Source organism: Pristis pectinata, chromosome 10, assembly GCF_009764475.1.
Source record: "Pristis pectinata isolate sPriPec2 chromosome 10, sPriPec2.1.pri, whole genome shotgun sequence".
In the NCBI taxonomy this organism is placed as follows: domain Eukaryota; kingdom Metazoa; phylum Chordata; class Chondrichthyes; order Rhinopristiformes; family Pristidae; genus Pristis; species Pristis pectinata.
This window is the reverse complement of record NC_067414.1, coordinates 99,059,697-99,073,335: the sequence shown is the minus strand read 5'-3', so window position 1 is coordinate 99,073,335 and position 13,639 is coordinate 99,059,697. Positions and strand designations below refer to the sequence as shown.

The 13,639-nt window shown below is 40.9% G+C and overlaps 1 protein-coding gene across 1 annotated transcript in view; it reads right to left on the bottom strand.

Moving 5' to 3' along the window:
- Nucleotides 1-406: 406 nt before the first annotated feature.
- znf318 (zinc finger protein 318) overlaps nucleotides 407-13,639 on the bottom strand; it is a 39,136-nt gene continuing 25,903 nt past the window's right edge. The window contains exons 5-10 of the mRNA XM_052025401.1: nucleotides 12,341-12,440; nucleotides 11,092-11,363; nucleotides 10,425-10,616; nucleotides 8,853-8,952; nucleotides 7,574-7,692; nucleotides 407-4,896 (exon numbers count right to left, since the gene is read on the bottom strand). Coding sequence (XP_051881361.1) covers nucleotides 1,378-4,896; nucleotides 7,574-7,692; nucleotides 8,853-8,952; nucleotides 10,425-10,616; nucleotides 11,092-11,363; nucleotides 12,341-12,440 — 4,302 coding nt within the window. The 3' untranslated portion in view covers nucleotides 407-1,377. The remainder of the gene's footprint in view (nucleotides 4,897-7,573; nucleotides 7,693-8,852; nucleotides 8,953-10,424; nucleotides 10,617-11,091; nucleotides 11,364-12,340; nucleotides 12,441-13,639) is intronic.

Sequence of the window (13,639 nt, the reverse complement as noted above, 5' to 3'; positions counted from 1 at the left end):
GATTGCAAAATAATTAGGTACTCTTTATGGATGAAACAGAATGAAGGAGACTCTCTCCCTACCTCCCCAAGTCAGACAAAATAATGCCCGGTGACCCTCAATGAGAGGGAGAAAGCAGTTTTCTGGTTAACTGTGTTTTCAATATTAGCTTCACACACCTACGCATCCAAGCCAAATTTAATCACCCCTCCACCACAGTGCAAATATGGAAGTCTTCAAACTGAACTTAACCCTCAAAGTAACCACATGAATAACATATTGATGAAAATAATACTGCTCTGTGGCCACTCCAAAACATCCTGCAGCTGCAAACTGATCCAAAGACAAGACAGGCACCTTTCTACAGTTGAATGAAGTTTTATTTATAACATTTCAACATAGCAATAATGCAAATAAGTGTTTTCCAAGCAACTTTCAGTTACAATTCATCAAGTTCACAAAATGTGTTTTTTTTTACATTACAGTTTAGAACAGAATCAGACCAAAATTGCCAATGAAGTGATACTTTGAAAGTGTGTTCAGGCAGAGAACAAGTCGAATATCTCCTTCCTCCATTTCTGTTTCATCTCTCCTGCGTTGATCTGTATGCTATAATATTGGGTAATATTACAAACCATAGCATTTACAGAAAAAAAGTGAAAAGTTTAAACAATCACAATTTTGGTCCATGCTCTTGTCCTCTCTTACCAACTCACTTCCCCACTCACAGGACGAGATGTACCAGTGAAGTGTATCTAGTCAGTGGAGACAACACTGCAGAATCATGAAACGAAGGAACAAAAGACAGACACACAGACTTGACACTACTGTTTAATGTACAACACAGGGAATAAACAGAATGAACTACAAATTACATAAAAACCATTCAATGTTTTACTGTTAGTTACAGATCATTTCTTCTGGCCAGTAGAATAATGGCAACAAATTACAGAAGTGTTGAAAAAGCTTTAACTCAAGTTTGCAAATACTGCAACCAGATGGCTTCTGTCTTCTCAAACTGGTCAAGTTGTAATTTAGAAACAGAGTGTACTTAATTAAGTATCTCTTTTTTTGAAGTGGAATGTCTGTGTCCAGGGTGCCTGTTATAAGATAATGCAGCACCATGCGAAAAGAAAAATATTATAATGCTACAAAGCATTTACAATGTGATTGGAAATCTTTGCTGGAACTTTTATAGCATGCATGTCTTAAAAAAACAGAAAAACAAATCAAAAACAACCACAACTTGTTAAAAAATAGTCAGAGAGGCAGACAAGAGTTGGCCAGTCAGCAGATTAGAACATTGAGGATTCAGTGTGCCTCACTGTCCATTAATGAACAGATTATTCATTCTGGTCTGCAGACATCTCACTCTCCTTTCAGTGCCATTTTCCAGTATTACTTTGCTGACCGAAGGTTTCTTGCACTCCTGCGACGTAGCTGCTTGGCAGACGTCTGGATATTCGTAGACTCATTTGATTCACGTTTTTCAGCTGTCTTTTCAGGAGTCTGCACGCACATCGCAGCCTTTCCAGCCTGTGCTGCTCGTCTAGAAGTGCGTGAGCTGCCGCTGACCTTGTTTTCCTCTCGAGGACCCACGTGGACACCGCTCGCAGCTTCCCCCGACTGAGTGATGATTGGCACGCTGCTTTCCTTCTCTGCCCTCTCTGATGTGCTCACATTAACATTAGGAAGGGGAAGCTCTCCTGAGGGATCTGCTCCATTGTCTGCAGTCTGCACTCCAGGGTTGAGGGTACTAACCTCACTTTCACCCCAACACCTGGTTTGATCTGGAATATTAATTCTACCGCTACCATTTAGATGCTCTGGTTCAGGACAGCTGCTCTCATCCCGATCCTGATTTTGTCTTACATCAGAGACACTTACCTCACTATTAAGCTTGGGCTGTGGTGAGCTGCTTGTGTTCTTACACTGTTCTTCAGGATTAACAACACTTAGTTCACTATTACCAACCTGTTCAGTCTGTAGTGAACTGCTCACACTTGTATCTCGTTCCTCAGTAAGACAAGCGCCCACCTCAGCATCGTTACAGGATTTAGCACGCAATGAACTGATTATTTCTGTTTCTTGCTGATCCAGGATAGGACACAGATCTGTCTGAAGTGAACTGCACATTTCACTATTTCCAATTAGTTTCTCACCATCTATTTCTTCATCCCTCACCTGCTCCACTTCATCAAGGTGCTGCTGCTGTTCTACAGTGCTACGTAACATCGGAGCATTAACTTCCAAATCTCCCACCTCGTCCATTGGATTAAGAATGCTGAAGTCAGCATCGCCGTGGGCCTCTGCACTGTTATCTAGTATAAAAGCATCCACTTTTATATCCTCAACTTCGTCCATTGGTTCAGAAAACCGTATGCCAATATCACAGTGCCCTGGCAAAACTGCTGTGCTGTCTGATACAAGAGCACCCACGGTCATACCCTTAATTTCATCCATTGCATCGGAGGAACTTGGTCCAGTGTCACATTGTTCCAGTTGATCTGCTGTGCTCTCTAAAACAGGGACATCTACTTCCACATCCTTAACCTCATCCATTGGCTCAGAAAAGCTTATGCTGGTGTCACACTGCTCCAAATGATCCGCAGTGCTGTCCAAAACAGGGACATCCTTCACATCCTCTACTGGCTTAGAGAAGCTTAGGACAGGATCACATTCATCTGGTTGGTCTTCAGCATCGTTGAATGTAGGGGGATCCACCTCCACATCTTTATCCTCATCTATTGACTCAGAGAAACTTATGCCCATCTCACGTGGCTCAAGTTGACCTCCAGTGCTGTCCAAAACAGGGACATCTTCCTTGACGTCCTCAACTTCATCCATCGGTTGAGAGAGGATGGGGCCAGTAGAACATCCCCCTGGTTGGTCTGCAGGAGTGTCCAACTCAGAGGAACCCATTTCCACATCCTTAACTTCATCTACTGGCTCAGGAAAGCTCAAGGTAACATCACATTTCCTTCGAGGATCTGTGGTGCTATCTGACACTCGGGCATCCATTTCCAGATCGTGGCCCTGCTTTATTGGAGTAGGGAAATTTAATTTACCAACACACTGCTTTGGATACTTTACCGTGCGATCTAACACACCCACTTCATCTGTAACTTGCTCTGCCAGATTGGAGACTTCTTGGGCATCAGACAAAGTACCAGCTGCTATCACAGTGGCATCAACGTCTTCAGCTTCTCCCGCAGTGGGGTCACATACATCCGTATCACTTGCCTGTAGCTGCTCTGCAACCAGCTCCGTGCTTTTCACTTTTAATGCACTTGAAGTGCTTAAAGCAGACCGTTGATGTTCTGCACTGTTACCTACTACAACAGCATCAATATCCATGTCCTTAACAGGGTCAACTGTGCCGATGATGCGTTGCAGAGATTGTTCAGCACTGCCCCCTAAAATGGGAGCATGCAATTCGACATTCTCAACCTCTTTAGTTCCAGCATCATACTGCTGTGTTTGTTCAACTATGGTCTGGAAGCCAGAGCTATCCAGTTCTTCAACATTTTCTGCGAAATTGAGGATAGGGAAGTTGCTGTCACCTTGTTTGACAGTGCCCATCACTTTCTTCTCAGCATAGCTGTGATGCTGAGCAACAGTCACCCCATCACTTTTATTCTGAAGTTCTGCTTTAGAGTTACTTGAAACATCATCTCGACAGAGCACATCAGGTATGGACCGACTTCCAGTTTGTTCATCTGTTTCCATTTCATTTCTTTTATCTGGGACTGCAGCTTTGCGAATGCCCACAGCAGTATTTTCTGCGACTATCAGCTCTTTGGAAGAGCTTACATCCCCAATTTTGACCTGACTTGGCACTGACTTCAGAGTACCATGCACCAATTTGGTATTCTGTGCACTGCTGCCAAGTCTGCAATCAGCTGGGCTCTTCCCTGAGCTACTGTAGTAAATACCATACAAATCTTTAGCATTTGCAGCAGCCAGACAACTTTTGGGTTTCTCCATTTTTTTACTGGAGTCACTGAGGGATATGGGTGGTGGCGGCGGTGGTGGGCGAACTGGAATAGCCAATATAGTTTGCTCACATTCGGACACACCAGGGGCTGGTTCTTCAGCCAAAGGATCTGGTTCCCTGTGTACATCTAGAACACTTCCTTTTAAAGTCACTTCTTCACCACCAAAGGCTCTGGAGATCACCTCAGGAGCCAACAACATTTCAGCCTTAACCACAGGTAGTGGCTTGTTAGAAGCCCCTGAAGACCGAATAGAGAGAAATGTGTCCAAAGGTGCTGGCTTATTGATAGACGTGACGTTACCTTTCCTCTGTGGCACATTAGCAACTGGAAGATTGGGCCTGATTTTTGCCTGCGTCGTGGTGGTTACTGAGGTAAGTGGTACCCAAGGATTCGTATGAGCAATGAGAGTCTTTCCCGAGAGTTTAATTTCAATAGTTTTAGCGGCAGACTTCGCCCCCTGCCCCTTGCCATCATCCTTCTCTCTGCTGCCTTCAGCGTGTTCCTCCTTGGCTCCCAACGAGCTACTTTTCTCCTCTTCTTTCTCAGGTTTCTTCCAGCTAAATTTTCCAAAGGATAACCCTTGCTCCTCATCTTTCTTATCTTCAATCTCATCCTTTTTCAGCATTAGTTTTATCCCAGGCTTGCTGCTGGGCTCTACCTTGCGGGAGGATGAACGGTCACTTCTTTCCTCTTCCAGCTCAGTGACACCCTCGCACTCCTCCACATCCAGCTTGATTTGCTTTGCCTTTCTCTCATCACCTTCCTCCAAGTTCTTCTGTTTCTGAACTTCCTTCTCTTCGTCTATTTTCCTCTTCAGCCCTGCCTGGCGGCGTCGCTCCGTCTCCATGATCACCACTAAGCCAGCCTGGCGGTCTAGGTTCCTCCTCTGCTCGTACACAGGATTCTCATTTAAATATTCCTATCAAAAAGTATAGAAAGAAATGCTGTTACCCTAAGAAAATATGCACCATCTGTAGTTTCAAAACAAATAAGATTACGTCCATCTCAACCAAACCCGTACTTATAAACGCAATAAAATGTCAGCAACTCTGTGCAATAATTCCTCTTGCTAAAAAAAGTTTCCTTTTCCAGACTCTGGTCCTCCTTCCCCACCCCCAAACATTTCTACTACTGGTTTTCAGAAGGTTCACTGAATGCAGTTCCACAGTTTAAAACACAGCAAAAAGTGTGCAAGGCAAGTTCATGAATCAATATTGGAGAGACAGTGAAGAATCAACTCATGAAAGGAACCAACCTGCCCGTGACAAGATAATGGTGATCAGTTGCATGGCAAGTCCCAGGATTTTAACCTAGTGATGATGAAGGAATGGCCATATATTTCTAAGTCAGATCAGTATGCCACCCGGGGAGGAACTTAAAAGTGGTTATGTTTTCATGTGCCTGCTACCCTTGTCCTTCTAAGTGGATTGGGTTTTTGAAGTACATCTTGCCCTGGGGTTGGGAAGGACAGAAACAAAGGCCAGGTAGTTTGGTAAGATACAAGTCCAACAGCGACATCCAAAAGAGGAAGTGCAACCTGGAATAGTGTGAAAATTTGGGACACAAGGGAGAAAAAACCCACCAATGAACAATGGAGTATAATAGGATTAACTTAAAGAGTTAAGTAAAGTGACATAAAACCTCAGTTCTGTTTGCCCACCTCCCTCTCAAGTTTGGATACAATGACATTGTCTTTCCTTACAAACTAGCTTGTGAGAGGCAGGATCAGTTATCCTCTAACGGTATATCATGGTGCATATCAAATTCTTGATGCAAGTATCAGTAAGCTTTAACCATTAGGCAGATGGAGACGGGTTGTGAAAATAAAAATATGTCCAAGGCAAATCCAGTGTTGACACATGGCATACAAACACATCTACCAGTTGAACTCCATTTAATCACAATGTAAAATATTAGAAAATACAGCTCTAAAGGCTGAAAATAAAAAAACTCTGCAAATTTCAAACACGAACTATAAGTGCTTTTGGCAACCAAGCTATTCTGAAGTTCCAGAATGGGCCTGGCCTTACTGATAAGGTAGATAACCAACTGTGGAGATCTAACAGCTGTGCACAGCTGCATGTAGCAAATGCAATCTGACCATTAATGTGCATTCTTTCATGCATCCAGCACCATGGTACAGTATAAATACACACAGCATGTGTGTAGGGTAAAGCCTTTGTGTTAGATGGGCAAAACATTTACCACTTTTTAAAAAAAATGGTACCTCACATTGAGCCTCAAAGATATCATCATGCTGAAATGAAACATTTTGTTTAAGAAAAGGAACTTCATGTGCACTATAGTCTGCCACAACAGAGATCAGCGTGTAGGAATTCCTTTTAAGAGAACAAAAACATCAGATATAAGAGCAAGATTGGGCCATTTGGCCTTTCACGCCTGCTCTGCCATTCAAAATCATGGCCAATTTTCTAACTCAGGAGAAATCTATCCTAAATTAATGTTCGCACATATTGAAATTTCATCATTTTCAACAGATGAATTACTTTATACAATGCCTCAACTAATAAAAATGACCGTTGACACATGGTAAAAAGGAAACTCTTGACATGATTCAAACACCTTTCTTAAATACTTTTGGATAAATGTCAAAGATTTCAATCACTGATGTACATTCTGGAAGGCTTGTTCTGCCACAATTTAGAGCAGCAGGTTTGAGCAAATCTTAAATCTGCAGAGCAGTCTTCAATTGTTTTTGTCAACCTTAGGTTTGTGGCACCAAATAGGAAAAGACAAAACAACTTGCGACTAATAAATAGGGTTATCGCATAGCATTTTTCACTACGATAAATAAATTTATTTACTACCATGCAAACTTAGAGAAAATGGTTATCCCAGTGAAATATGTAACATTTAAAAAAAGAAATAACACAAAGCCTCATACTTAGACATGTGCACCTGCCCTACAGCTCAAGCTGTTCTGTATACTAATTGATCATTACAAGACTGGTCAAAAAGTTGCTTTTCATTCCCCAGAAAGTGACATTTTTATTTCAGTTACTGTAGAACACCCCATTGTGTGCAGCCAATTACCAAAGGTTCTGTAAAGCCAAAACATTTAAGATGTGTGTCAGAATCTCTTCAATGATCAGGTTGACTTCATCCCTTTATAAATGTTTGGAGGATGGTTATAACCTTGTATTTTGAACACAAGTACAAGACTCCCATGAAATGCTTCACAAATTATTTTTACTAAGAACCAAACAAAAGATGCTATACAAAAAAATGCAAGTTTTTGTCACCATTGATTCCCAGTTGCAAAAAAAGGAATTTCTGGAAAAAAAAACATTGATTAAAAAACTGCATTTCTATAGCACCTTCATGACCTCAGGAAATCCCAACACATTACCAGTTAATGAATTATTTTGAAAGTGTGGCCATTGTTATAATGTAGAATTACAACTCAGAGATTATGGAGACAGTGCGTGCCATAGAGATGAAGGTTTCTGCCAGTGTACATCTGCCCCACTGAGCATGTGCTGTGTGTTTTATACAATTGGGATACATAATCAGTGCATTATGTTCCCAGATAGCTATCTCCTTTCTGGAAATGCTTTATAATTTTTCTTCCTAACCTTATACTTATCATTATGACCATGTGATTTGACATGATCTTCAGCACAGATCTGATCTCCGTAGAACTTCTCACAGAGCTGGCAGTAAAATCCAGTGACTGGCATCAGAAACTCTGAACCTGAGAAAAATAAGACATTGACAGTCAGAAGATGAGAAAATACAGGAAAGGTTCAATTTAATGAACATCCTAAAATCATTATTTCCATATAGTCAATACATCACTCCGAACTGTTGACTTCATTCTAGCTATACACATCTAATTCTGGTAACTACCCTGATTAAAGCATTTCTGTTTTAGTTTCCACTAGCCCTTTCTGAAAACTAATGAGTAGTTGCTGGACCACAGTGACTAAGAGATGTCCAGTTCCATGATTTCACAACAATAAGAGTGTTCATTGACCACTTGGTTAACAATGACCAAGTCAAATGCCACCATTACAGATACCTATCTGCAGGTTTTCTGGTGGGGACTGATTAAAATTCAATTTTTCCAGTCTAACACACAGGATGCCAAAGCCAATGGCAGCAACCTCTACATCAATGAAGCTTAACAACACATCCGATCAGTTCTATTCATAACACAAACTATCCTACTTTGACAAGGGAATGGCAATCTAGGAGGATCAGGCTAATGATCTGGAGAGACGAGTTCAAATCCCACCATGAGAAATGAGAAATTTAAGTCTGGTTCATTTAGTAAGTGTAGCCAGCGTACTAAAAAGCTAGCAACATTAACAGGTACCATGAAATTCCCAGACTGTTGCAAAACCCTTTTGGTTCACTGATGTCCTTGAGGGAGGAAACCTGCTGTCCTTATCCCACCTGCCCTATAAACAGCTGTAAGTGATTCCAGACCCACAGAGGTTGATCCTTAAATGCCCACAGAGATGGTCAAGCGAGCATCTCGATTCAAGGGGCAACTCAGGATGGACAATAAATGGAATAAAGTAACATCTAAGTCCTGAAAGAATAATTTTTAAAAAACTGATAATTTGCCACCCACAAGTTGTGAAGGGCCATTCTACAACAGGAATTTCGAGGAACAATGGGAAGGATTAAATGGACAATGATTGTAGAATTCTATCAGCATTACATTCGCTACTAGATCATCTAACTGTCACACCTTACTATGTGAATGGCATGCAAAGGAGTTTTCTATGCAGAAACAGAAGCACTGTAAAGCAAGCTCAATTCTTCATCTACCCTCTCCTTTAAAGTAAACCTTTTAAAACATTTGGAATAAATCGCAAAATGAGTAAAACACAAGTACAAACTCACCTTTTGCCGGCATAGTTATTTTGTCAGTTCGCTTAATGGAGTCGTTTTTATCTTCACCCGGCATCTTTGCAGACCATGGTCTATCGTAAGGATCCAGCGTCTAGTTGCATAGTGACAGAGGTATATATATGGTGGATTTGTACATTAATTTACACAGAGCACATTACAATACGTACTGAAAATACAATCTGTTACAGCACAACAGTAAATTACAATTGCGTCTTAAATGCTATTTCCTTCCTGTGGTTTATCAGTGCACACGAATTGCTGTGGAGAAGGCAAGACACATGTTAGAATGAAGACAAAATAAGAACAAATTTTTCCAATACTGATTTAAACAAAGAAAATTGTATTGAAGTGTAGAGCTGTTTACATAGAACTTTGAAAGTCATTCACTTCAAGATGAGAATCTGCAGTTGAAAAGGTTAGGTATTTATCACGTATTTGCAATTGGCAATTGAATTGCACTGAGAGAAGTTGGATCGTGGATTGCAAGCTGCTCCGGGACTGGAGATAGCAGTGAGAAACATCAAGTGCACACCTTTGCATAGGCTAATTCTGTATGATAGGTTTTAAAATTACACCACTTAAGATAATGAACAAAAGGGATGTGATAGAACTCCATGATCATTTGTAGAGCTACAAGCAGTTCCAAGGTTTAATTTTCTGAAACAAATGCAAGTTTATCCCTTGAATAATTGATCTGAATATAGCATTTCTCTTCCCTCACCCTTCATTTAACATGAAAAAAGTATAACTATTAATACAAATTTCACTAAACTGGGAGAATGAAGTTCAGTTAATTTTCACTAATTCCCAAAACTTATGTAACAATTTCAGGATACTTCATGTATTAAATTCCAGAATAATCTTCCATTTGGTCAGGGGTGAGTTTCTTTGTTTGAGAGTTCGAAGCCCCATCATTTCTCAAATTTTCACTTGCTTTTATTCCTGATTTTACATACATCTATCATGGCTAAACCATGAAATGTGCTGACTCACACATATTGAAAACACAAGGCTCTCCTTGGTTCTTGGCTTCTCTCATTATTCCAAGCACTACTTTCATGTACATTCAGGAAGTAGCCACGATCCTGAGATATACTGAATTATTTATATTTTGGTGGCATCTAATCATCACAGCATCCTATTTACCTACCGATTGTTCAGTATCTTTTTGCAGCCTCACACATCTAGATTTTCCAAGTTTGTAAGGTTAGTTATTTGTGCATACTTGAGAATTTTAAAACTAAAGCTTACAATGCTCTACATGCTTCTTGTTATTGACTTTTAACTGCAAAATTTTGAAGATTTGTTTTCTGAGACCAAATGCTTTACCTTGCCAGAGCTCTCCTGCTTTGACTCAAATATGATAAACTCAAAACTCCTCTATTTCAAACTGCATAATTTTTCCTTTTATTGAATTTCTTAAAATTCATTTCCAAACAAATGATGGTTCTTTCCATGATACAAATGCCACTGTGTTGCCTACATTGCTGCATATGAAGTGTGACTTTTCAAATTAAATTCCTGTGAAGGTGGTATCAGAAAACAGTGTCTAAGCATACGCACCTGCCTGTGCCGTTTGTTATGCATGTGAGTGAAAAAGTCGAAGAGTGTCCCACAAATAGTGTTGCAGTTTTTGCACCAGTGGTTTCCTGCATCATAGTATTCGTACACATCCCCAGCTTCAGAGAAACTCTCACAGAGCTTCTCTGTTTTATCATCCAATTCCTTCAGAGATCCTTTTCTTGTTGAAATCTCCTGTATTAAGACCCACAGAGATGGTCATATACAATAGCACAACTTAAGGTTCAAACAAATCCAAATTTACCATGCAAAAGGCCGTCATGATAGGATGATAATGTGCCTTTCAACAATTTGCAGTTGGGCCCACATAATTAAACAAAAGGTAGAGTGCAGGATTGCACGTTTAATTCCAGATGACAATATCAAAAGTAACAATGAGGGGAGGAGACCAGGATGCTCTACATAAAGAGGGGTTCAAATAAGCTCCTCACTGATGATTACTGTGAAGAGTTCTGGCAATAGATTCCCATTTATTCACTGAGTCAAGGAATGATTGCTGCAGGAGATGAAACCAAATGGAAGAAAAAATATAAAGTGCATTTTTCAATTAAAAAGTTTCAAAATATCATATTATGACGTCCTTTTTATTGGTCCAACTATTTCAGTAGTTTGACAAGATTTTTCAAACAAAAGTTTCAAAAGTCACTACCTTTGACGACGGCAATGTTTCTCCTTCTAGCAGCACCTTTTCCAAGGCATCATCCTTATTTGAATCAGAAAGTTTTGAAGTTTTCTCTTGAATCTCCACCCCCAAGATCTGAGCCACTTTCTCTAACTCGGAAAGCTTTTTGACTGTCTCCTCAACCTGCTGACGAACTATCGACATCTGACGGACAATATCTTCCTGAAGCTTGCCATTTTCAACCAGAAGAGGGTCCTTGTGTCCATCCTTCTCCCGACGTTTCTTTCTTAGCATTTCCCCTTTGCACGTTAAAGGCGGAAGGGAGAGGTGAAGATTTAGTTTCAAAACTTATCACCTCATTTAATACGCATCTCTCCAGTTCTCCCCCTCCCCAGCTTTACAGCAGTAGGCCCACTGCAGATTTTCCGATTTTAATAACTTCCATTGACCAAGGAGAGTGCAGGCCCAGAAAATGTTACCTGCTGCACAAGCTCAGAGACAAATTGGTGTTCAGTAGATCAAGTTTGTAGGTTCAAGCTCCACCTAGAGGGAGGGGCTGAAACACAAATTTGTAAACATTAAAGTAGGAATGATTGCCCTGGAAGAGGCACTGACCCAAGTATCTGACGAGGTCCATTCGGCCACGTGATAGGCAATATCGGTCTCATTATGCCCAATTTCCTTGTCAATGCCGTCACAATTTGTCTTTGAGGTAAATGATCAGCTGTGATCTTCCTGAGTGGAACAGCAGGCCAAGGGCCACATGGCCTACTTCTGCTTCGAGTTCTTACCGATTTTTTCCTCAACTTTCTCTTCACCATGGTGTCTCCCATGATAATATTGTTTAGAAGCAAACTGATGTTTGTTGTGGTCCTTACCTAGTCAATATGATGTTTCACACCATAGTGAGCGACAAATGGTTAGCTTCCCTCCAAAGTAGGGCACCCAGACTCCAAAAGACATTCAAGATACACCCTGCAACTGCAGCTACCATGGGACTCCAAGTTCACAGAAATGCAAATTTTTTAAAAAAATAAACCACAAAGTAAAACAATCCTACAGTAAAGAAGGAAGATGGTTTATAAATAGGCAGAAAAGGAGTAGTGATCAGCTAACCACAATTCTTGTGTGGAATGGACAAAGTGGGTTGTTTTAAAACAGCTGGTCAATGAAAGGATACCAGAAATTAATAAATGTTTCTGTAACAAAACAAGAAAAACAGTTGAACACATCAACATAATAGATACAAAGCCACAAGCCCATTGCCGATTTCTACCTTGTTGTTTACAGAGCTTCTGCAACTCATTTCCAAGATACTCCAGGCGCTTCTGCCGAGATTCTCTCTCCTTTTGGAGTTTTGCTTTTTCTTCCAAAACCTGAAGGGAACCAATACGGTGTTAAAACTAACTCATCCAGCACATACCAAAGCTTCAAATGTGTTGGTGACTACTTTGTAAGAAACATAAAATAAAAACCAAATTAACACTTTCATTTTCAGGTTCAGAATTTAAAACAAGACTAGATTAGTGGGATTAAGTTTCAATCTGCCCAAAAGAATGCTGTCGAAATGCAGTAATGAAGAGAAAAAGGGTAAATGAGTTAAATAATAAAAAAGTGAAAAACAAGGAGAGATGAAAACTTTTACAAAGATGTAAGCACAGCACCAAATTAACACTTGCTGAAAAGCCCAGCAAAGATATCAAAATACTGCTCTCTTCCACCTTGTGCTGTCGAACAAGTGTGCATTCATCCCTTCAGTAACAACAGTTACAAGCAATCCATCAAGGAGCTGATACTCTCATTTCAGTCAGCAAGTTCCTCCTTGCTGATTTCTTCAGCAAGGAATCGTAAACCCCCACTGACAATCCTTTCTCACGTCTCCAACACTCCCCTACCACTTGGACACCCCTTTAGTACAGAGAACATTAAACAGTGCAGCACAGTAACAGGCCCTTCAGCCCATGAGCTCTGCACTGACCAAGATGCCAAATTAAACATCCCATCTGCCTGCACATGGTTTACATCCCTCCATTCCTTGCCTATTCATGTGCCTGTCTAAATGCCTCTTAAACTTTGATATTATATCTGCTTCCACCACTTCTGCTGCCAGCACATCCCAGGCACCTACCACTTGCATTGTGGAAAAAAAACTGAAACATTCCCCCTCTCACCTTAACCCTATGCCCTCCGGTATTTGACAGTTCCGCCTTGGGAAAAAGACTGACCATATACCCTATCCGTGCCTTTCATAATGTTTATATACTTCTAGCCACTTCCCATTCTCCCCCCCCCCCCCCCGCGTGCTCTCTCTCTCCTCTAATCCACCTCCAGCCCTCCCAATTTTGTCCCCTTTCCCATACACCCCCAATTACCCATTTTCATCCCCTTCCATCCACCTACAACCCATGTGTCACCCACCAGAACCCCTCTCCATAATGTTCCTTCTGCCCTTCATCTCTCCCCTAATGGTTTCCATTATCCTTACTTATCAGATTCCAGCACTGGTAGCCTTTGTGTTCGCACTCATCACCTTCCCAGCTGTCTGCACCTTCACCCTCTCCTCCCCTCACCTAGC